Source organism: Pseudonaja textilis, chromosome 11 (assembly GCF_049901715.1).
Source record: "Pseudonaja textilis isolate UNSWEBS1 chromosome 11, rPseTex1.2, whole genome shotgun sequence".
NCBI lineage: Eukaryota > Metazoa > Chordata > Lepidosauria > Squamata > Elapidae > Pseudonaja > Pseudonaja textilis.
This window is the reverse complement of record NC_142000.1, coordinates 279411-303929: the sequence shown is the minus strand read 5'-3', so window position 1 is coordinate 303929 and position 24519 is coordinate 279411. Positions and strand designations below refer to the sequence as shown.

At 40.6% G+C, this 24519-nt stretch overlaps 2 protein-coding genes across 4 annotated transcripts in view; one reads left to right on the top strand and one right to left on the bottom strand.

The window, feature by feature from the left end:
• The window catches only part of HYDIN (HYDIN axonemal central pair apparatus protein), a 343587-nt gene that overhangs the window by 299424 nt on the left and 19644 nt on the right, over positions 1 to 24519 (bottom strand). The gene's annotated exons all lie outside the window — the stretch shown is intronic.
• Positions 588 to 9347, top strand: GINS3 (GINS complex subunit 3). Its single transcript, XM_087940265.1, has 3 exons — positions 588 to 811; positions 1485 to 1715; positions 7963 to 9347. The coding sequence occupies exons 1-3, from the start codon at positions 629 to 631 to the stop codon at positions 8191 to 8193; spliced, it is 645 nt and encodes a 214-aa protein (XP_087796391.1). The 5' UTR covers positions 588 to 628; the 3' UTR covers positions 8194 to 9347.

Genomic DNA, 24519 nt, shown 5'->3' with positions numbered 1-24519 from the left:
CACAAAACCTGGGTAGGCATGGCTGGGGGGTCATGTAACTGGGTGGGAGTGAGTGACATCGAGTTGCCTGAAGGACCCCATCCCATCACTGGGTGTTCAGGTGCTTCATCAAGCAGCACGCTGGATTCATATTAGTGGTCCGCAGAATTTAAAAATATGGATTTAGTGGTCCCTGAGGACTGAAAGGTTGGTGACCTCTGGAGTAGAGCATTACAGGCCTCTAAATTGGATGTTTTTTTTTTTATTTATAATCCAAAATCAATATTTAAGAACACATATAATAAATTAAGTTAAATAAAATTAAACGTTTACAGAAAATTCTGAAGCAGTTATTAGAGTAAGGAAAGCTCCGAGTGATTTCTCCAACCATGATTGTTTTTTAAATTTCAGCAATCTAAACAAACCCATTGCTGGCCGGGGAATTGAAGTCTTAAAGTTCCCGACGTTGGAACCCCCTGCACTGGGACAATGCTGGCCCACGTGCCCCTTAGGGAACCCCCCCCCCACCTAGCCCCCTCCGCGGGTGGGAGGGTGTGCGCCCCAGGATCCGCCCCCGCCCTTCGCAGCCGAAGGAAAAGCAGCCGCAGCCGCGCAGGCGCACGGGCTGCTGAAAGGCTCGGAAGGCGCCATGGCTGACCCCTACGCGCCGGTGGAGGCCGCGCTCGGCCCCGACGAGAACTTCCTTTCGCTGGCCGACATCCTTATGTCGCAGGAGCGGCTGCCGTGCCGTGCCGAGGTCGCCTGGCCTCGTTTGGCTGCCTTCCTAGCCAGGGTCGACGCGGCCGCTGCGCCCGGCAAGGCGCTCCCTGAGGTGAGGGCCACCCCGCGCCGCTGCGGGCTCCAGCGCTCGGCGGCCGCGCGGCGGAAGTAGCGTCTGCCCGGGAGGGGGGAACTCTCGGCGGCTTCCTTTAGACGGGCGGTGGCGGGTCTGGGCGGCCGGGCGGTTGGATTGGAGTCGGCGGCGCTTAAGGCCAGGCCAGGCCAGGCCGCGCCTGTGTCCAGCTGGCAACCTCGCTGGCGGGCCGAGTCCGGGGAAGGACTGCCCGCCCATGCCCTCGAAGGCCTCCGCCCAAGGAAGCGGAGTGCTGGCATTGCGGTTCCCGCGCTCAGAAGTTCGCGTCCTCCCTTAACTGGAGAGCCCGTGCGGGGGGCGCTTTCGAAGCCCTTCTTGGCGTGGTAGGTTTCCCCTGGGGGCGCTTTCACTTTGGCTGAACGAGGCCCGCCCCACCGCAGAAATGCACAATGAGTCTGCTGTCTCCGCGACTTGGTCACCGCTTCTTTCCTTCGCAAGAGCAGTCAGGGTTGCCTCCTGGATAGCGTTTAAAGCGAGGAGGGATGCGGGGAATCCGGCTGCTGCAGATGTCTCGCGCTTGGGTGACCTCCATTGAATTCCTCTACTTACAGGGCTACTCGGAGCAGCATTGGGAATGTTCAGTTATGTCCCTTTGTATTCTCCCTTTTTTGTATTCTATCCCATTATGCAGGGTTCAAAGTTGGAAATCCCTCTCTGGTTGGCCAAAGGCTTGTATGACAAGCGGAGGATTCTTTCTGTGGAGCTACCAAAGGTGTACAAAGAGAGCTGGCGGACAGTGTTTAATGCAGATGCCAGTGTGGTTGACCTGCATAAATTGGGGCCATATTACTATGGATTTGGGTCCCAGTTACTCAATTTTGACAATCCTGAAAATACTGAATTAGCTCAGTCCATACTACAGGTAAAAGATCTGCTTCTTACAGCTTATAATTCTTCATTATTATTTGAAACTTGTTACAGCCACCCATTCCAGTAGATTCTGTTTACCTTGTAAATAAAAACGTTTAAAACAAACCGTACCAAAAGCAACTCAGACTATGAGAGTCATGACAGTAACAGACCAGACCAGAGCCCTGAAAAATACATGATTGTAACCCTAGACCTGATGACAAAGCTAGTATGTAAGGGCTTTTTGAAACCCCATGAGAGAGGGCATTGTGTATTTCTTAAAGTAGGCTGTTCCAGAGAGTAGGAGCTATGAGAGGGAAGGCATGCTTCCCTCTCATGACAACATAGAGAGGACTAGAACACCCCCATTCTGTCAGGGTACCAGGCAAGCAGAAATGTTTGGAGATAGGCCTCAGATATCCCCCCCCCCCCATGTTACACAGGGCTTTTTCAACAAACCTTGAATTGCACTCAGCAGCCTACTGGCACAGCTTGCACAGCCGCAGTGATCCATGGACATAGCAAGAACATGCCCATTATTGCTCATGTCACTGCATTTTGTAACAGTGATAGTTTCTGGATGTGTTCAAAGTCAGTCCCATGTACAGTGCCTTGCAGTAATTCAATCATGAGGTGACCACTACATGAATAACTGAAGGGTCTCCATATCAATAGGTGCACAAGATGAGCTGCTGGCCACAGTTGTCACTTGTTCTTTGAACAGTAAGCACAAGTTCAGAAGGACTCCCCAGTTGCATAGTCGTGAATAGGGAAGTGTTTCACCATCCACAACTAACAATGGAAATATATCTGAACCTGGGGTTGGGGTGAGGGGCAAACACCACCCAGTCTTCTCAAGACTGAGTTGTAGTCTACTCCTGTGAAACAGCTACCAAATGCTGCATTTCTCAGAGCCCTTCAAAAGAAAAAGTTTGTGAATATAACAGTCCATTCAATTAATGTACTACTTATCAATTCTGCACATTAGCCTAATTTTGATGTAATTCTGCATTATAATTGTGTACTAACAGCCCAAGCTTAGGGTTCCTGTTTTCTCCTTTCTTTGTATTGACGATAAGACCCAAATAATTTTCATCTTAAAACATTGCAGTGAAAAAATATTTCAGATACAGGTGAAACTCAAAAAATTAGAATATAATGCAAAAGTTCATTTATTTCAGTAATGCAGCTTAAAAGGTGAAACTAATATATGAGATAGACTCATTACATGCAAAGCAAGATAGTTCAAGCTCTAATTTGTCATATTGTGATGATTATGGCTTACAGCTCATGAAAACCCCAAATCCACAATCTCAGAAAATTAGAATGTTACATGCAATCAATAAAACAAGGATTGTACATAGAACAATATTAGACCTCTGAAAAGTATCAGCATGCATATTTACTCAGTACTTGGTTTGGACCCCTTTTTGCTGCAATTACTGCCTCAATGCGGCGTGGCATGGAAGCTATCAGCCGTGGCGCTGCTGAGGTGTTATGGAAGACCAGGCTGCTTCAATAGCGGCCTTCAGCTGTTCTGCATTGTTTGGTCTCATGTCTCTCATCTTTCTCTTGGCAATGCCCCATAGATTCTCTTTGGGGTGCAGGTCAGATGAGTTTGCTAGCCAATCAAGCACAGTAATCCCACGGTCATTGAACCAGGTTTTGGTGCTTTTGGCAGTGTGGGCAGGTGCCAAGTCCTGCTGGAAAATGAAGTCAGCATCCCCATTCAGCTCGTCTGCGGAAGAAAGCATGAAGTGCTCCAAAATCTCCTGGTAGACGGACTGCGTTGACTCTGGACTTAATGAAACACAGTGGACCAACACTAGCAGATGACATGGCTCCCCAAATCAACACAGACAGTGGAAACTTCACACTGGACTTCAAGCATCTTGCAGTGTGTGCCTCTCCATTGTTCCTCCAGACTCTGGGTCCTTGGTTTCCAAATGAGATGCAAAAGTTGCTCTCATCCGAAAAGAGGACTTTGGACCATTGAGCAACAAACCAGGTCTGTTTTTCTTTAGCCCAGGTAAGACGCTTCTGACATTTGTTGTTCAGGAGTGGCTTGACAAGAGTTATACGACATTTGAAGCCCATGTCCAGGATCCGTCTGTGTGTGGTGGCTCTTGACGCACTGACTCCAGCCTCAGTCCACTCCTTGTGAAAGTCCCCAGCACTTTTGAATGGCCCTTTCCTGACAATCCTCTCCAGGCTGCGGTCATCCCTGCTGCTTGTGCACCTTTTTCCTCCACACTTTTCCCTTCCACATAACTTTCTATTAATATGCTTTGATACAGCACTTTGGGAACATCCAACTTCTTTTGCAATTACTTTTTGAGGCTTTCCCTCCTTATGGAGGGCATCAATGATGGTTTTCTGCACAACTGTCAGGTCAGCAGTCTTTCCCATGATTGTGATTCCTACAGAACCAGACTGAGAGACCATTTAAAGGCCCAGGAACCCTTTGCAGGTGTTATGGCTTAATTAGCTGATTAGTGTGGGACACTTTGAGCCTAGAATATTGAACCTTTTCACAATATTCTAATTTTCTGAGATTGTGGATTTGCGGTTTTCAAGAGCTGTAAGCCATAATCATCTCAATTATGACACGTCACGGCTTGAACTATCTTGCTTTGCATGTAACGAGTCTATCTCATATATTAGGTTCACCTTTTCAGTTGCATTACTGAAATAAATGAACTTCTGCATGATATTCTAATTTTTTGAGTTAGACCTGTACTTCCTGTGCAATGTAGATTTTATTTATTGACCCTTAATATGTAGGTGATAGTTAATTAAGGTCAGAATTTGAGTTGGCTGCCAAAAGTCATAACTCGGTAATATTTTGGCACTCTGTAGCAGGTGTTCTAAAGGAATGGAGATTTTCATTTGATATACCAATCTGTACTGAGGACTGGGAGAATTATTATCAGTATTTGTTTGCTTCCATGGAACTTGTAGAGAAACTGTCCTTAAGCAATGATTCAGTAAACCCTAGAACTCCTCCCCCTTGGCCAGGAGAAAAGACATACACTCCATTATTAAAAGCTTAAATAGCAATAAAGCCCCAGGTGAAGATTTCTTACCAGCAGAATTATTTAAGAAATTTCCCAATTGATGGGGTCCAATATTGGCAGGTCTTTAACACTTGCCATATACCAGATGGGTGGAAGATGTCAATAGTTGTCCCATATATATATAAAAAAGAAAATAAAAACGATCCTAGTAACTACAGGCCCATCAGACTGATTGACATTGTAGCAAAAATATATGCTAGGTTCCTTTTAAATCAGGGGTCTTCAAACTTGACAGAATTCCTCCTCCAGTCCTGTTAGCTCTGGAATTCTGGTAGTTGAAGTCCACAAGTCTTAAACTTGCCAAGTTTGGAAACCCTTGTTTAAATAGAACTGAAATCTGGGTAGAGGGAAACCATGTCCTTGCAGAAGAATAAGCAGGTTTTAGACAAAGCTGATCCACTGTTGACAACTGCTTTAACATCTAATTGCCAAATATGCCTTTAAGATCCCTTTTTGCTGCTTTGATAGACCTCACAGCAGCATTTGATATGATAAACAGAGAAGTACTATGGAGAAAACTGACATCTCTTAAAATAGAACCTAGACTGCTGGCTTTGATTAAAGCCCTTTACACAAATACCTGTTTGAGGGTGCTGACTAAAAGGATTCACCCAAATAAAGGGGTAAGGCAAGGGTGTATCCTGGGCCTATTATTATTTAATTCATATATCAATGATTTGCCAGGGTTAATGAAGGTACATATGCCGATGATCCTAAATACATACTGTAACAGCTTACTCTATGCTGGTGATATGATTTTATTATCGTATTCACAAGTAGGATTGCATAGGCTACTAAAAAGATTCAACTCTTATTGCCAACTCCCTAGGTCAATTCCCTAACCATTAGTAACTCTAAATAAAAAAATCATGGTTTTTGGAAAATAGCATCAGAAACATAGATGGCAATTAGATGATGAACCAATTAAAGAGGTTAACACATTTGTATATTTAGGCAGATTGGATCTTGGGCTTGCCATCATCAACCGAGTACACTTAGAGGAAAAGCTTGTTTGAATTTTTATGTACTTGCCAGGCTGATGGTAAATCAGAACTCCTGTTGACTGACAAGGGGCCGTTTCCCAGGTTTCAATCACTTCCCTGGCTGTTTTTTTACTTGCTTGCCCAACACTCTTAGTGCTGCAAAATTGAATGTATGTCCTTGCTCATTGCAATGTGAACTACAAATGAGTTTAGATCTCCTTATCTGACCTTGTTGCAATGAACAAGGGCATACATTCAATTTTGCAGCCATGGTGGCGCAGTGGTTAGAATGCAGTACTGCAAGCTATTTCTGCTAACTTTTGGCAGTTCAATTCTCACCGCTCAAGGTTGACTCAGCCTTCCATCCTTCCGAGGTCAGTAAAATGAGGACCCAGATTGTTGGGGGCAAGAGGCTGACTCTGTAAACCACTTAGAAAGGGCTGTAATGCACTGTGAAGCGATATATGTCTACTCAATTTGTTGGACAAGCAGGCACAAAAACATCTGGGGAAAGGATTGAAGCCTGGGAAGCAGGCCTCTTATTAGTCAACAGAAGTTCTGATTTACCACCAGCTTATCAAGTTCTTAGGAGGTGAGGGCTTGGTAGCACAAGTAAACAATAGCCAACAACAATAGCCAGCCATCAAGACCCCAATCAACATCTAAAAAGCCACACACAACAGGCATCATATAAATACCACACACAGAATAGCCCAAAACACACACGCTGTGCTAGAGAGACGTTCTCTGAGGATGAGCTCCAGCAGGAGTTCAAAAGCTCAAAAGATCTAAACTTTACTGGTATCCGGTGGACCCAGCAGCTGGATCACTGCAACTTGTTATTCTGGGAACACGTGACATTCGCCTTCATATGTGCTAGGCCTTTCAGTATCCAAAGAAAAACTCTTTTAAAATAATTTTTACCAGAACATTTGTATTGAAAATGTTTAAAAAAAGTGTTTTTATTGGGGAATATACATTTGTTTGTTACATTTTTCTATTGGAGGCTGATATTTGTGCAAACAAAAGACTGCAATAGCCCCAAAGGTATATAATTCTAAGGCTTTTGGTAAAAAGAAGGAACAACTAAAGAGAGAGGCAACCCCAAATATAAGCAGAGAAAAATAGCCATAATTTTCAGAAGTGATACTTAACAAAACTCAGTTTAGCAGACTTAAATTTAATGGGCATAATCTATTTTAAAGCTCATTTATCATTTTATACAGTGTATGCATGTGTGAAATTAAAGTTCTCTTAAGCATGTATAAAAATACTATTAAAGCCCTATTTGCGATTAAACAAAAATTCTGCTTCAATGGACACACTTTTGATAGTTATCAGGTCCAAGTTATAGAACTTGGAAAATACAAAATGGTAGCAAAATGCCATTTTCTTATCTTTCTGCAGCCATCTAGCAGTTGTCCCAGATGGCAACTTCTTCTACTAAAGCCATCTAAAACACTGTTTTTAAATAATTTTTGTTAAATATAGAAAGAGCAAAATTTTCTATGTCTATATAAACAATGTATTGTCTAGGTATAGTTAATCTGAGCAATAATCATCCTCATAATATTATTTTGATGTTCGTTAAACTACCCATTTCAGAAAGGCTCTGAACTGATCCTTGGGATAGGAGTGGAGTGATTATTTATCAGTTCTGAGTTATGGTTTCAGGCTTGGTTCAGCAATGGTCTCAATCAGGCTCTACTGCTGAATAAGGTGCATATAATCCATTTCAAGGGCACTCAGAACTTTCATTTCATTCTGGCAGCCTTTGAATGTGAATTGGGGATATTTGGCTTTCCAACTGTTGCTATACTTCAGCTCTCAAAGGCTCCGCCTAATGAGGACGAATGCTAAGATGTCTGGAGCAGGGCGAGGCAGTTTCTGGACTACAGCTATGTGGGACTTATTCCTAATGTCAAACGACACTGCCTAGTTTTGCTGGGAATTGAAATTTTAAGACCCCCATGAGGCACTGAGTTGCCTGTCCCTGATCTGGCACTGCTCCATCTTCCCTTTCCCAGGTTAACAATTTCGTGATTAAAATGAAACCTGGCACAGAGACAGATGTTTTGAATCAGGTGGTTGCTGTTAAGTCTCTTAAGTGTGAGTGATTCTTGCAGAAGTTACCAATCTTTTCCTTGTGAGAATCCAAGCTAACGTTTTCCATGCTAAATAGGTCTATTTCTGTTGGTAGACATTTATTGGCCGTTTTCGTCATATCATGGACTCTTCCCAGAATACTTTCAATGAGGACACATCTGCATTGGTGGCCCGGCTGGATGAGTTGGAGCGGACCTTATTCCAGACTGGTCAGAAGGGACTCCAGGACTTCCAATGCTGGGAAATGGGTCAGGCCTCCCAAATCACAATATCTAGCCTCATCCAGAATTACAAAAAGAGAAAATTCACTGACGTGGACAGCTAAGATCACAAAGAGGCCTTGTAGGAAACGTGGATTTTGTGGATACTTGGGTTCAAGCACTGAGAAGAACCAACGTTCACTTATCCATTTAAAATTATTTCCAGTAGTAATTTGAGATAGGATGCCAAATAATGTTCTGACTCTGAATGAATAGATAGAGCAGCAGCAACAAATTGCTTTGGGGAATAACATTTCAATGTTTCTATTTTGATTTTTGTTGTAATAATTTAAAGGAATTATTGGAATATTCCAATAATTCCATATTGGAAATATGGTGAATGAATGAAATATTCCATATTCCATTGCATGGAATAATTAGCTATTGTCCAGCAAGTTTTCTGTAGCAGTAATTGAAACATAAGCATATAGCTATCCTTTTTTAGTCCCAGTTTCCTGTTACTTGCCAGTAAAGTGGCCTTTCTGAGGACCATCAGAACAGATCCAAGGAGTGTAGCCTGTGTCTTCGCACTCACAAAGATGATTAGAAATGCGGCCTTCTTAGAAGAAAGTCTCTGAGCTGCAATTCTGTGACTACATCCAGGGTCTGAGAGCAAACAGTTCTCTCTGTTAAAAAGCTGCCTCTTGGGGTTTCATAGTCAATCCCATCATCATTAAAATTATATGTTGTCAGACTCCCAGCCACTTTGGGCAGTTGACCCTTGTTAAAAATACTTAAAAGTCAGAACAAAACTCACAAAAACACAGCATCAAACAAAATGATGATGGTAAAGACGACAAACCCAGAGGGGAGCAGCAAAGAAAGGGAGGTTGATTGTCCTTGCCAAAGGACTCTTCAAAACAGCAGCAGTGTGAGAGCCATTCAAATTCTGGAGGACTTCATTCCAGAGGACAGGGGTTGCCACAGGAAAAGTGCATACCAGAAAATGGCATTGGGACCTGGAGTGTGCCAGTCCTGTTAGAACAAACCAATCGGGTAGATACTGTGGGGAACTGGTGGTTCCTCAAGAGAGGCCAAAGCCGCATATAGAACCATGGAACATGGGCTTGAGATAGAATGTTTATAAGCTTGAGTCTGAGCCAAGGAGTGCCTGTTAATCCTGTCTGACAGATATAATAGATCACATAATAGACCATGTGAAAAGTGTGCGGAACATTTTCTTTTAAATAATTTTATTAAATATGAAAAACACCATTAAGTCAATTGTTTCGTTGCGTATATTATTTATCAACCCACTCCAAAACTGCGAGTTACAGAATAACAGGCGGAAGAGACCTTGGAGGACTTCTAGTCCAACCTCCTGCTCAAGCAGGAGACCCTATAACTATTCCAGACGAACAGTTATCCAGTCTCTTCTTAAAAGCCTCCAGTGAACCCATGATTGGATTGGAGGCAAGTCAAGTCCGTTCTAATTGTGAGGAAATTTCTCCTTAGTTCCAGGTTGCTTTTCTCTTTGATTAGTTTCCATCCATTGTTCTTTTTCTATCTTCTGATGCTTTGGAGAAGAGGTTTACCCCCACTTCTTCGTGGCAGCCCCCAAAGATTGGAAGACTGCTATGTTATCTATACACCTTTTCACTAGATACAACCCAATTTCTGCAACCATTGTTCACACGTTTTGGTCTCCAGCCCCCTAATGTTGCTCTTTTCTGCACTCTTTACCAGAGTGTCAATACCTTTTTTATATTGTGACCAAAACTGGATGCAATATTCAAGTGTGGTCTTACCAAGGCATTACAAATAGAGATTATAAAGACTTGTAAAGGATTATAAAGATTTACAACATCTCATATAAAGTTTGAAACAATTAAGGACATAACCAGATGGGAGAGTTCCATGCTTGAGGCTGCTGCTGGATAGATGGCAAACTACTTCCCCACCCCTTGCTCTCTGCTCTCCACCTGTCCACCTTGACATGTTCTTGTTTATGTTCTTTTTCATCGTTTTATTCTGTTATTTTACTTCTGTTTACACTCCTTTCATTTTTTCCCTTTTTATTGTAAGCCACCTAGAGTAGCCCCACAGTGAGATAGGTGACAATAAATAATCATAAACATAGAAGCCCAGACAAAAAATGCCATAAGAGTCATTTTTACTCTTGTAGTATTTCAATCGGTTTAATGTTACCATCCTGGGGAAAAAAAACTTTCTAGCAGATGCCCTGCCTAGACTATCACAATACAACAGTGCCAGACCTGAAATTGTCCAACCGGTCATTCCATCAAAGCAATTAGTGGCAGCAGTATTCACAAGGGGCCATGGGAAAGCCCACATTCCTGTGAGGTGCTAGACAAACTGAAAACTGCCTTAAAAGATGATGAATGGCTGATGGCGCATAAAGAAGAGTGCACTCTCAGGGACAGACTGGCCCGGGTAGGGACATAATTATATGTCCCTGCTCCCTGTGAGTAATGTTTTACAAACATTCCATGACTCAAAAGCAGCAGGGCATTTGGGCTTTTTAAAAATTCTGCATCTAGACATTAAATCTGTTGAGATCCAAATCATATCCAATCTGGACCATGATAGATGCCTATTTGAATAGAACGTAAATTGCTTAGATTTATCATTTCTTTCTCTCCATATGTCTTTTAAAGTTAATTCATCTATCATTTTAAAAAAGGATTTAGGAAGAGTTTTCCTGTTATGCTTTACTGTTGTTGCAATATAGTCAAGTCTATTATCCACAATTCCATTAAAGTCTCCCATCATAATTACATTAGCATAGTCAAGTTCGGCAGTCTTAGTATGTAATTTTCTATAGAATTCTTCCTGTTTATCATTCGTGCATAAATTGCAATCAAAAGTATCTTTCTATTATTGTCCATTATTTCTACCATTAATATTCTCCCATCATCATCTGTATAAATCATTTTTGCTGGAATGGCCTCTTTAATATATAAAACCACCCCTCTTTTCTTGGATTGTGTCAAAGAGGTAAACAATTTCCCTAATTTTGGTTGTAATAACAATTGTTCATGTTGCTTTTTAATATGAACTTCTTGTAAACAAATTATGTCGAACCTTAATTTCATTAATTTATGGAAAATCTTCCTTCTCTTAGCAGCTGAGTTCAGTCCATTTATATTCATTGTAATCAATTTTTTTCTTCCATAATTATGTTTTATATTTAGATTTAACCACTCTCGTGGGTCTTGCCTCACGTTGATCTTTAATATCCACTTGTCCACCTACTGCACCTTCTTCTTTTCCAACCTCCATTTGTTCCTCTTGAGATTCAATTGATGGGACCTCCTTTCCTGCTCCTCCTTCTCTGCCTCCAAAAACCTCTGCGCAAAACAGTTCTGCTTTCTCAATTGAATCAATTCTATGTCTCTGTTCCTGCCACGTAAACATCAATCCTTCTGGAATCAACCACCTGTAAGACACCTCTTTTTCCAATAACCTTTTAGTCAGGAATCGGTATTCTCTTCTCATCTCTCTCACTCTTCTAGGTATTTGTTTTAAAACCAAAATTTCTTTACTTTTGTATTTCAGTGGCTTCTCTCTTGCTACTTGCAATATTTGTGTCTTCAAAGATTTTTTAATAAATCTAATATGAACTTCTCTGGGTAGGTTATTTCTCATCGCATATCTTGTAAAAACTCGATATATCTCATCAATTCCATCCATCATCTTCTCTTCTGTTATCTCGAGCGCCTCCGCCAAGATTCCTACCATTATCGCAACCAAATCTTGTCCTTTTTCTTCTTCTATGTCTAGTATTCAAGAAGTAAATATTGAAACAAGTACTTGGGCTGACCATAACCCATTGACAATTGAATGGAAGGGACAAAGGAAAAGATCGAGATGGACATTAAATAATTCTATTTTAAAGGATAAGGAATTTATACAATGGATGGAGAAAGAATTGGCCTTCTTCTTTAAAGAGAACAGAAAAGAAGACACCTCAATACAGAATGTTTGGGACACAATGAAGGCCTATGTTAGAGGCTTGATAATAGACTATACAAGAAAAAGAACAACAGGAAAAGGCGAACTCTTAAAGCCTTGGATGATGAATATAAGGGACTTGAAAAAGAATTACAGAAAATGCCACACAGAAAAGATGTTAAAATGAAACTGGATATAACTAAACATAAAATGGATTTAATAGAGAAAGAAGAACTGGCACAGAAAATTAGGAATGCTAAACAGAATTATTTTGAGGATGCAAATAAGCCAGGTAGATGGCTAGCATATAAATTGAGAAAGGAGAAAGAGTCGAGGAAAATACACGCAGTTAATAGGCGACCAAGGTAAAATTTGTTATGGCAGCAAAGAAAAAAAAGAGATTATTTATGATTTTTATAAGCATTTGTATAAGAAAGAAGACATTGATGAGGAGAAAGTTAAACAATACCTACAGAATGCAAATCTACCTAAGATACCTAAAGAGATTGAAGAAATGCTAGAAAGTAATATAACAATGATGGAGTTAAGTCAAGCACTTAAGAAACAAAATAATGGAAAGGCACCAGGTCCAGACGGGTTTCCTGTAGAATTTTATAAAATCTTTCAAGAATCACTGTGTATTCCACTGTTAGAAGTTATGAATGAAGTTATGTTAAAAAAGATGATACCTAAAACATGGTCAGAGGCTTACATTACACTTATTCCAAAAGAGGAGGCGGACCTACTGCAAATCAAGAATTATAGACCGATTTCTTTACTAAATGCAGATTATAAAATTTTTGCTTCAATATTAGCAGAAAGACTTAAAAAGTACTTGAATAACTTTATCCACCCAGACCAAAATGGGTTTTTGCCAAGCGACAAATCAGAGACAATATGAGAGTAATTCTGGACACCCTGGAATACTATGAGGCACATCCTGAAAAGCAAATGGCTTTGATATTCTTAGATGCTCAAAAGGCATTTGATAACGTGAATTGGAGATTTATGTTACTTTTAATGGAACAGATGGGCTTTGCTAGAAGATTTATTCAGGCAATAGAAGCAATTTATAATGAACAAACAGCTAAGGTAATGATGGAGGGAGAATTTACAGATCCTATTAATATAAGAAAAGGCACAAGACAAGGTTGTCCTCTTTCTCCCTTGATATTTGTATTGACTTTGGAAGTGTTGAATAGAAATATCAGAGAAGATAAAACTATAAAAGGAATGAAAATTAAAAAGGAAGAATTTAAACTACAAGCCTTTGCAGATGACCTAGTCTTTATCTTGGAAGATCCTATAGAAACAGCCTCGAAACTGTTGGAAAAGATAGAGGTCTATGGGGAGGTGGCTGGTTTGAAAATAAATAGAGATAAAACAAAGATTTTGTCAAAGAATATGTTGTTGAAACAAAGGGAAGAGTTGGCAGAACTGTTAAAAATTCAAGTTACAAACAAGGTTAAGTATCTGGGGATATATTTGACATCAAGATGTAGTACATTGAAGGAGAATAATTATATTAAACTTAAACAACAGATAGCTCAAGACTTGAAAAAATGGGAGAACTTACAATTGTCATTAATAGGAAGGATTTCAACAATTAAGATGAACATTTTACCCAGAGTCTTATTTTTGTTTCAAACAATACCAATTAGGCTTGGAAAAGAATATTTTGAGGATTTAAATAAAATTGTTTTGAAGTATATATGGCAAGGTAAGAAAGCAAGAATAAAGTTAAAGCTTTTACAGGATGCTAGATTTAGAGGAGGGTTTGGACTGCCTAATTGGGAGTTGTACTACCAAGCTGCAAACTTGACGTGGGTTAAAGAATGGATAACATTAAGGAAAACCAGATTGTTGACATTAGAAGGTCATGATTTGTTGTTGGGCTGGCATGCTTTTTATGGTACAAGGGAACTAAAACACAGGGTATTTTAGAAGGCATTATATACGGGAGTCTCTGTGGTTGAATTGGGAGAAGATAAAAAAACAGTGTTATTTGAAAATTCCAGTTTGGTTATCGACGATAGAAGCGTTTTCTTATCCTATAATCTATAAAAGGAACAAACAGTTAACTATGGGGAATTATTAGATGAAAAGGGTGAACTTAAATCGATGCAAAAATTGGAAGAACAAGGTATACGGATGAATTGGTTTTCATATTTGCAAATATATTCAAAGTACTATGAGGATTCCAAAGCAGAGGATTTTATGATAAGCAAACTGATTTGGATAAGATTTTGATGGGTACTGATGAAAAGGTGATTAAAAAATTGTATGGTTATTTATTGCAAATTAAGCTTGAGGAAGAACAAGTTAAAGAAACTATGATTGCGTGGGGGAGGAATTTTGGATATGGGATTGATTTAGAGAAATGGCAGAAATTATGGTCGCAAAATTATAAAATGACAATGTCTACAGCCTATAAAGAAAACTTGTATAAGATGTTTTACAGGTGGCATTTTCCCGACAAGGATAGCAAGAATGTTTAAGAACAAATCCGAAAAATGCTGGAAATGTCATCAGAAACCTGGTTCATACTATCACATGTGGTGGACTTGTGAGGATGCTAGAAAATATTGGACTAAAATCCACATGTGGCTGGAAAAAATGACAAAGAAGCATATAGACTTGAAACCGGAGTTTTTCTATTGGGAATACTACCAGATACTTATAGTAAAGAGTTGAAATATTTGATTGTAAATGTATTGACTGCTGCTAGGATTGTATTTGCAAAAATTGGAAAAATGAGAAAATTCCATTGCAAGAAGAAGTTGTAAAGAAAATTTTGGAATGTGCTGAGATGAGTAGATTGACTTTTGAAATTAGAGAGCAAGAAGATAAACAATTTTATTTAGTTTGGGATCTTTTCTATCAATGGTTGAATGATGAAATATTAAAATATAAAAGTTAGATAATAAGGAATAATAATGACTTTATTTTCCCTTTCCTTTTATTGGTTTTTGATACTATATTTATATAATAGTTTTCTTTGTTTCTTTCTTTTTCATATTTGGGATAGAATTGGTATGATTATAAGATTTGTTTTAGAATAAAATATTTAAAATATAGTTATCTCATAAAGGCATGACCGAATAAAAGTTTAGTCAAATTTTTTTTTTTTTCTTTAATAGAGATACTAGGATTTATAAATTTGTATTGATAAGAGTATTATATAAAGTAACTGTAATTGTGACTATGAGGTGAATGCACAAAACTGATGGACCAACCGACTTACGGTGTGTACAAAAATATGGGGGAGCTGATACTTTTATGTTTTGTTGTTGTGTTTTTTATGTTAAAAAAATAATAAAAATTTATATAAAAAAAAAAAAAAAAATTCTGCATCTAGTCAAATGGCAATTTTGGTGGCAGTCCCTCAAGATATTGAAAGCTATGTGGCCAGCTGCCCAGTGTGTGCATCAACAAAACAGCAGCCAGGGAAACCTATGGGACTACTACAAACCTCATGCACCTTGGAAAGAGATTTCTATGGACTTTATAGTGGAACTATACGAGACTGCAGGGAACACTGATTTGGTTGGTTATAGACTCATAGTCAAAATAAGTCCATTCCAATCAACCCACAGTCTGGCCAAACTATTTGTACAACATGTTTATAGGCTTCATGGTGTTCTTGATCACATTATCTCAGACCAAGGAGTACAATTCACTTCTAGATTGTGGTGCATCCTCCTATAATCACCAAACAAATGGAGGGTGCGAGAGAACCAATTCAGTACTGGAACATTACCTCAGATGCTATATTAATTATCAACAAAATAATTGGGCTGATCTTTTTCTGTTTGCAAAGATGGCATATAATAATTCAGTGCATAGCAACATTGGGTTTACTCCCTTTAAGGTAGCCTTGGGCCAGAACTTTGTTGCAATCCTTGAGCTATCCTTGGAAAGACCCCAAAACCCCTCATTACTAGAGCAGATACAACAATTGCAGAATGTGACCAGTAGCCCGCAAAGCATTAGAAGTGGTGATGGAAGCCCACAAACACCAGGCTGATAAAAGTGCACCAAGCTAAAGGAGTTTAATGTGGGTGACCAAGTATATACTTTTCTACAAAATATATACAATCTGCCCAACAATCCATGAAGTTGGGCCCTAAATGCATAGGTCCATTAGCTATCAGCAAAATTATCAACCCAATCACAGAACTGCCAGAGAATCTGAAAAGAACCCCTTCCCTGTTTTTCACTGCAGTCTACTAAAACCAGAAATCACCTCCCTCCCCCTTCACCCACCTCTTTCCATATCACCCCTTTTTCATTTTTATAGAGGAGGAGCAACACTTTGAGGTGAAAGATTTTGGAGTCTCGAAAACATAAGAGGCAAAGTACAATATTCAATCGTGTGGAAACATTTCCCTGCCTCACAATTCGAGTTGGTGGATGGATGCATGTTCAAGTTGCCAAACTTATATGTTCTTTTCACCAGAAATATCCTGACAAGCCCTGAATGCCCAACCCTAATTCTTCCTTTTTGTTTCTTTTCCAGGACTAATGCCTTTGAAAAGGGGGCGGGGGATGTTAGCTGCCTATCTTCACTTTCTTTTCTTTTTTTTCAAAATAAAGTTTTTTATTTTTATAACAAAGACAAAAACAAATAAAACCATCTTTCTGTGCAACAGTGTGTCAATTGGGTACATATATCTTGCGCACATAATAACATCATACATATCTTACTTGCTTATGTTTATAATCATTCTAGTCAGTATTTTATGTCACATTTATCAATTATTATATTATCATTAACATTGTAATTGTCTTTCAAGGGTATATTTCACATTCATTTTGTTACTCTAACTCAATCATTTATCATTTATGCTATATTATACTGAACTTACATATTTCAATTTCTTACTCTTCTATCCAGCCATTCATAAAATAAATTCCAAATTTTATAATAATCTTTTTCTTCTTCTCTAATTGCCATTGTCAATCTACTCATTTCTGCATATTCCATTATTAATTATTTCCTCGTCCATCGGAATTTTCTCATTTTTCCATTTTTGTGCAAATACAATCCTAGTTGCTGTTAATACATTAATAATCAAATACGTTAACTCTTTGTTGTAACCTTCAGGCAAAATTGTCAATAAAGTGTCAATAAACTGTCAATAATGTAGTGTCTCCTAAAATATCCATGTACCTTACTTTCTTTATACCATAAAAATGCATGCCACCCCAATTGTAAATCATGCTCTTCTAGTGTTAACAATCTGACATTTTTCAATACAATCCATTCTTTCATCCACATCAATATTGTTGCCTGGTAATATAGTTCCCAATTGGGTAATCCAAAACCCCCTCTCACCCTTGCATCCTGCAATATTTTTGTCTTAATTCTTGTCTTTTTCCCCTGCCAGATAAATTTCAACATCATTTTATTTAAATCTTCAAAGTACTTTTTTTCAGTCTTATTGGAATCATCTAGAATAAATATAATATTTTTGCAATACACTCATTTTAATTGTCTTCTCTTGCTCTCTCATCTTCTGCTCCTCTGAAGTATTCATTATAAAATAGTTCTGCGCTCTCAACTGAGTCTGTTCTGTGTCTTTGCTCTCGCCAGATGAATGTCAAGCCTTCAGGAATCAACCATCTATAATTCATTTCTTTCTTGATTAAAATCTTTGTCAGAAATTGATATTCTCTTCTTAAGTCTCTCACTTTCCTTGGTATTTGTTTCAAGGCTACAATGTCCTTTCCCTTGTACTTCTATAAATCATCTCTTGCTTTCTGTAGTATCTCTGGTTTCATTTTTTTCTTGGTAAATCTCACGTAAGTAGATAATTTCTCATCGCATATCTGGTATATACTCGATATATTTCATACATTCTGTTAGGAATATAAGTCACCTAACAGTAATTTGGGTTGGACAATATATAAACCAGGATAGACATTTTAATACTGTCTCTTTAAGAGAATCCTAATTGGGTGTGGTTTCTCAAATGGCCATAAGATGGAGCCAGAAACCTGGCTCATCTTAGAAGAGAGTATGAGTGTGTCTCTGTTTCCTTCTGTTGGACAGTTTTTGCCGTTCCTCCATTTTTCCTTCTCATTGATATTCTTGGATTTGATGTAAGTCTGATACTGAACTGTTTTTTGACACTGGACTTTGTTATTGGATTATCCCTGGACTAAAAACTAACTCTTCTTACCTGTGAATGACTTTGGACTGCTTATTTTGAACTTTGCTTAAACCTTTCTGGAAGTAAACACCTACATTTACTGTACATTTTTTTATTGTGTGCTGTGTGTGTATTATTCAATCACTCAATACGTCTCCCTGTATGCGCTCATTCTCCTAACGGGGAATTACCTTAGCACTGGTTATGGGCCCAGACCATACCAGGCTCAGATAACTGAGAGTTGGTGTGAATACACAGTACTGTATACAGACAGCTGTTTACTGTTTAATTGTGGGTTACTATCCTGGTAAAGATGGCACAAGACACTTCAACAAGTCTATCACTGATAAACCCGGTTGGATGGAACAAACTATGTTTCCTGGTCTATGAAGTACAGTCTACTTCTGCGTAGAGAAGGTTTAGGGAATGTAGTTCAAGATCCACCGGATGTAAATGCTTGGGATCCAAATAATAAGGACAATGCCAAGAAGCTTGCTGACTTTAAACAGAACAACGAACGAGCTCTTTATATAATTGGACTAACACTGAGTGACCAGCAGCTAGTCCATATTCGTGGAGAAGAGTCTGCTGCTAGGTGTTGGGAGAATTTGAAGAGGATTTATGTTTGTGACAGTGTAGGTGCACACATACATCTTACACGTAAACTGTTTACAGCACGTCTTCTGAAAGGTGGAGATATGTTAGCTCATTTGAACTTCATGAAAAGAACTTTTCAAGAGCTACATGAAAAGGAACTGATATTTTCAGAGCTGCATCAAGTTTACATCATTCTTTCCTCATTGGATGCAAGTTATGATGATTATGTATCTTCACGGGAAGTCCTGCCCAGAGATAAACTGACATTCACTGACATAACCAGAAAGTTGTTAGAAGAAGCAAGAAGATGGCTGGATAGGGACCAACTGAGGAAGAAACAACCACAAGAAGATTTGTGTTCAACAGCCTATACTGTTAGGAAATGTTTTTCTTGTGGGGCTAGAGGGCATATAGCTAGATTCTGGAAACCACAGAATACTGGCAAACACCAGAAGGCTAAGAAGAATGTTAGTTTAGCTATATCTAGCAATTCAACTGTAAAGCATGATTTGTGGGTTGTTGATAGTGGAGCATCGCAATGCATTACTAAAGATAGAAAAAGGTTTGTAAAGGTATCTACAAGTAAGCAACATGTATCATTGGCAAATGGATGGAAGATTAAAGCATCAGGTAAAGGTACTGCATGTTGTTCTTGTATAAACGAACATTTAACTATATTATATGTACCTAAACTAAAATTTAATTTATTATCGGTAACAGCTTTAGTTAATCTTGGTTATGTAGTAACCTTTAGGGGAGATAACTGTATAATAGAGAAAGGGTAAAAGTGTTACTGCTAATTTAGAGAATGATTTATATGTAATACATGATGACCAGTTGCAGATGGCTAACTCAGTTTATAACAATGTTAAGCCACATGATGAATGTATACATTTACTGCATAGACGTTTGGGGCACATCAATTTCAAAATGCTCAAACAAACTGTCAAATTGTCAGAGGGAGTAAAATTGAAACCCTGTAGTAAGTACTTAAACTGTAATGCCTGTAGCCAGGAGAAAAGTAAGGTTACTCCAGCAAGCAGACTAAATGGATTTAAGACCAAAGAACCTTTAGAGGTTGTGTTTGCTGACATAATTGGTCCTAAGAAACCAAGTTTGGGAGGTGCCTGCTATATTTTGAGTATTATACTCATGATACGGTTTCTGCTATCTCATGAAAAACAAAACAGAAACATTCCAACATTTCTTTAACTGGCTAAGATTTGCTGAGAGAAAAATGAAAAGTAAAGTAATTACTTTCATTACTGATAATGGGACTGAGTTTGTTAACAAAAGATTCCAAATGATGTTGAAATTGGCTGGTGTTGAGCATAAACGTTCTGCACCTTACAGACCACGACGTAACTCATTTGTAGAACAAAGAGAGCAAACATTACAAGCCATGGCTCGCACTATGTTATCTGATTCAGGTTTTCCTGAAATACTGTGGGGTGAGGCCATAATGTGTAGTAACCATGTGTTAAACAATGTAGTTAACACAACTGGAGAATTGCCATTCACTCATTGGCATGGCAGAAAACCAAATTTAAGTTACCTACACACATTTAGAGCTCCAGCATGGGTGCATAATCCCTCACAAGTAAGACTGAAAGGGCAACATAAAGTTAAGAAATTATTTTTTGTAGGTTATGAGGCCAACCATAGATCATTGAGATTTTGGGATCAAGGTACAGCTCATGTTTATTGTAGTGCTAGTGCAAAATTTCTTGAGCACGTTGGATGGGATAAACTGGAACAGGAATCCAGAAATGATATTATTATTGACACCCAAAGAGTCCCTAAAGATAAAATAAATAAACCACAAATAGCCATTAAAGAGGAAGGACAGGAGGAAGTAGGAAAACAGGCACAGGAAGAAGTAGAAGAATAGGAGCAGATGGCACAGGAAAGTCTACCAATAAGCCCTATATTACCAAGACATTCAACCCATGTAACACAACCACCTGATAGATATCAGGTTAGTGTTGTATGCCAAATGTATACAGTTCCAAGTAATTATAGTGAACTAAAACTGTATCCTGCTAAGGATCAGGATGCTTGGCAGAAAGCAATGGATAAGGAACTGGAATCATTAAAAAAGTTGGAGGTATATGAAAACGTTAAGTTACCACCAGGTAAGCATGCCATGGGATGTAAATGGATATATACACTGAAGACAGGTGTAGATGGGACTGTTACCCATAAAGCCAGGTTAGTAGCACAAGGGTTCACTCAGACAGCAAATGACTATGATGAGGTGTTTGCACCTAGTCTGAAGGCTACTACATTAAGGGCAGCATTAGTGTGGGCAGCTAAAGAGAAATACATTATAAATCATTTGGATGTAGAGACGGCATATCTGCATGCACTGTTGCAGCACACTATATATGTAAAGAAACCTTTAGGTCTTAAAAATGATAATACAAACACTCAATACGTCTCCCTGTATGCGCTCATTCTCCTAATGGGGAATTACCTCAACACATTCCATCCATTGTTTTTCTTTAGTTATCTCCCAAGGTCCTGCTAAAATTTCTGTCATAATTTCTGTGAGGTTTTCTCCTTTTTCTTCCTCAATATTTTGAAATCTTAGATAGAAATCAGCCTTATCCATCTCCCAAAATATTGAGTCTTTCCCTTTTTCACTTTTAACCATTGTCAATCTATTATCTATTTCTCCTACTTTCTTATCTGTTTTATCACCTTCTGTATGGATATATCTCTCCATATATCGTTAACACCCGTTGTATATTTCCTTCCATCTTTTCCATTCTTTTCTCCAACTTTTCAAGGTCTCTGAGAGCCAGCCAGCTTGCCTGCCTTCGGCTGCATCCTGTGCAGCACTCTGCATGGCCCAGCTGAGCTGCCCTGATCTGTCTAGCAGCCTGGGTGAGCCTGCAAGCAGCAAGGCCCAAATCCCAGCCTAGCTACCTTTCACATGGCCCAGTCAGCTTGCCTGCCTTCTGCGCTGCTGAATCCCATGCAGCACTCTTCGCGCGGCTTAGCTGAACTGCCCTAATCTGCCTGGGTGAGCCTGCAAGCAGCAAGGCCTGAATCCCAGCCTAGCTGCCTCCCATGTCACCCAGCCAACTTGCCTGCCTTCCCCACTGTCCCTGAGGCCCAGCCGGCTTGTTTGCCTTCCCCGCTGCCTTCCCTGTGGTCTCCGAGGCCCAGCATGCTTGCCTGCACTGCCTCCTCATTGTCTGCTCACTGACAAGCAATGGATGCTTGCAGAGACAGATTTCCTACATACCATTCCGAGCCCCATCCCCCCTGCCCTTGGGCTGACAAAATTTCCCCCTTCGCTAAATCGGGGGTGGGCAAGACTAGCATGGAATGCATCCGGCCTGCAGGCTGCAAGTTTGACACCCCTGCTGTAAGTGATTTCTTAGTGTCATCACAGCCGCTCGCTTCCTTTCATCCCCCGGGAGAAGCGAGTGGTGGCGGCGAGGGCAGGCAGATACAGCACTTCCGTCACAGCCGCTTGCTTCCTTTCGTCCCCCAGGAAAAGCAAGTGGTGGTGGTGGCGGCAACAGTGCTGCTGTGGGAGGCAGACACCCGGGACATCCTCCTGCCCTCCAAAGCACCTCCACTGCCACTTGCTTTCTTCCTTCTTATGAGGGACAAAAGAAAGAAAGAAAGTGGTGGTGGCAGCCCTGGGACATCCTCCCTCCCTCCCAGAGAGCTGCGCTGTTGCTGCCATGTGGTAGGGAGAGCTGGAAGAGCACCACATGGCGGCTTAGCCAGCCAGCCGAGCCCAGGAACCAATGGAGGGGGACAACTCACAGGCTTACCTGTCAGCAGGGCTGCTCAGTTGGGGCACAGGCACCACGTGGGAAGGCAGTTTAAAGGCAAGCCATGGGGACCTGATGTGCTGCATAGGAGGTGAGGAGTGACTGGAGTGGGCAAATGTCAAGGCAAGCGGGGTGAGCGAGCATCGGGAGGGTGGGGCAAGCAAGCGAGCGGTGACCGGGCAACTGGGTTGGGGGCATGGCCAGCCAGAAGTCACTATCGGTTCAGCAACGCACAAACAGATGCAAACCGGCTGAATACCACCAATGCTGTACATGTTACAATGCAAGACAAAAACAAATATAAAGAATCTGAAGTCTCTACGCAATAACACATACATAAAAATTATATAACAACTGCTCTTGATGATATTAAAATTTTGAATAAGACTGTTGGTAGCTGAGAATTAAAATGGCCAATAGAAAATGTTAGAAACGTGATACTGAATTATTTTTTAGCTTATGATTAAAACATGAGAGAAGTTAACATATCCACACAATTCACATAATTACCGTTTCTCCAACAATACACCTCCCCCAATAGGAAGACCCAGCATGTTTTCTAGGCATAAAATGAAATTAAGCCCCTCCCCACAAATTTAGGCCTATTTTAAAACATGCAAAATGGGAAGGGCGGGGGGACGCCGTTAGGAGCGCCCCGCGGGCAGCAATTCCTCGCCACCAGCTGCTCCTAATGGGCGATCATGGCAGAGCGCGGAGAGCTCCCTACTCCTGTCAAGCACCTTTGCGGCAGACCCAAGACCTTCAGCGCCCACCACTGTTGATTTCCCTTCTGCCATGCCGCCGCCGCGTTTGGAGCTGCCACTTTCACGTTTGGAGCACCACTGCTGTTTGGAGCACTGCTGCCGTTTGGAGCTGCTGCTTCTGCATTTGGAGCTGCCGCTGCATTTGGAGCTGTTGCTTTTGCGTTTAGAACCACTGTTTGGAGCACTGCCACTGTTTGGAGCACCACTGCCATTTGGAGCACCGCCGCCACTCCAAACACAGCGGCAGCTCCAAACACGGAAGTGGCAGCTCCAAACATGACAGTGGTGCTCCAGATGGCGGCAGCACTCCAAATGGCAGCAGCACTCCAAACACGGAAGTGGCAGCTCCAAACATGGCAGTGGTGCTCCAAATGGCGGCAGCACTCCAAATGGCAGCAGCACTCCAAACACGGAAGTGGCAGCTCCAAATGTGGTGGCAGAATGGGCATAAGGGAAAGCAACAGCGGCGGGTGCCAAAGGTCTTGGGTCTGCAGCAAAGGTGTTTGGTGGGAGTACGGAGCTCTCTGCGCTTCGCCATGATCACCCGTTAGGAGCGGCTGGAGGCGAGGCTGCCCGCGGGGCGCTCTAAATGAGGATGCAAGGGGGGGAATTAAGTCACCCCCGGAAAAGACAGCCAAGCCGTTTTTTCAGGGCTCAAAAAAGTTATAAGACCCGGCCTTATTTTATGAGAAACATGGTATATACTGACATAGAACAAACATGTGTGATGCAACAAGAAATAGAAATCAGGTGTAAAACTAACAAGCAGTTGGAGCAAACTTTATTGCGAAGATGCTGTTGGCTGAAATAAATGAGTTTAAATTGTTTATGCATTTGTTTCTAGGCAAACAAGGCTTGGCTGAAGTAAACATTAAAAACTGCATTTACCAAGAGCCATGAAGAGATATGCGGGGTGGGGGAGGAGTGGTCAGAAAGGCCAATAGGGACTTCTGGTTTGAGCTTCTTCAGCGACAGACCGAAACCTCGTCTCTGTGAGGCTTCGATCCGTGCTCGCCGCTGGAGTGCCCTGAGCCAGCTGGGTTCAGGGCTAAGCCACCCTGTAGAGGTGGTGAAGAAGGGGGAGACTGCCTGCAGGGTTGAGGAGAGCCGCATCTCTCCTCCCCAGCTGGCCATTACTCCCTTTCCTGAAGGCGGTTGTAGCGGTA

Coding starts and splice junctions, on each gene's coding strand:
- GINS3 (XM_087940265.1), top strand. CDS start 629: ATGGCTGACCCCTACGCGCCGGTGGAGGCCGCGCTCGGCCCCGACGAG. Junction 812..1,484: donor CCGGCAAGGCGCTCCCTGAG/GTGAGGGCCACC, acceptor CCCATTATGCAG/GGTTCAAAGTTGGAAATCCC. Junction 1,716..7,962: donor TAGCTCAGTCCATACTACAG/GTAAAAGATCTG, acceptor TTCTGTTGGTAG/ACATTTATTGGCCGTTTTCG.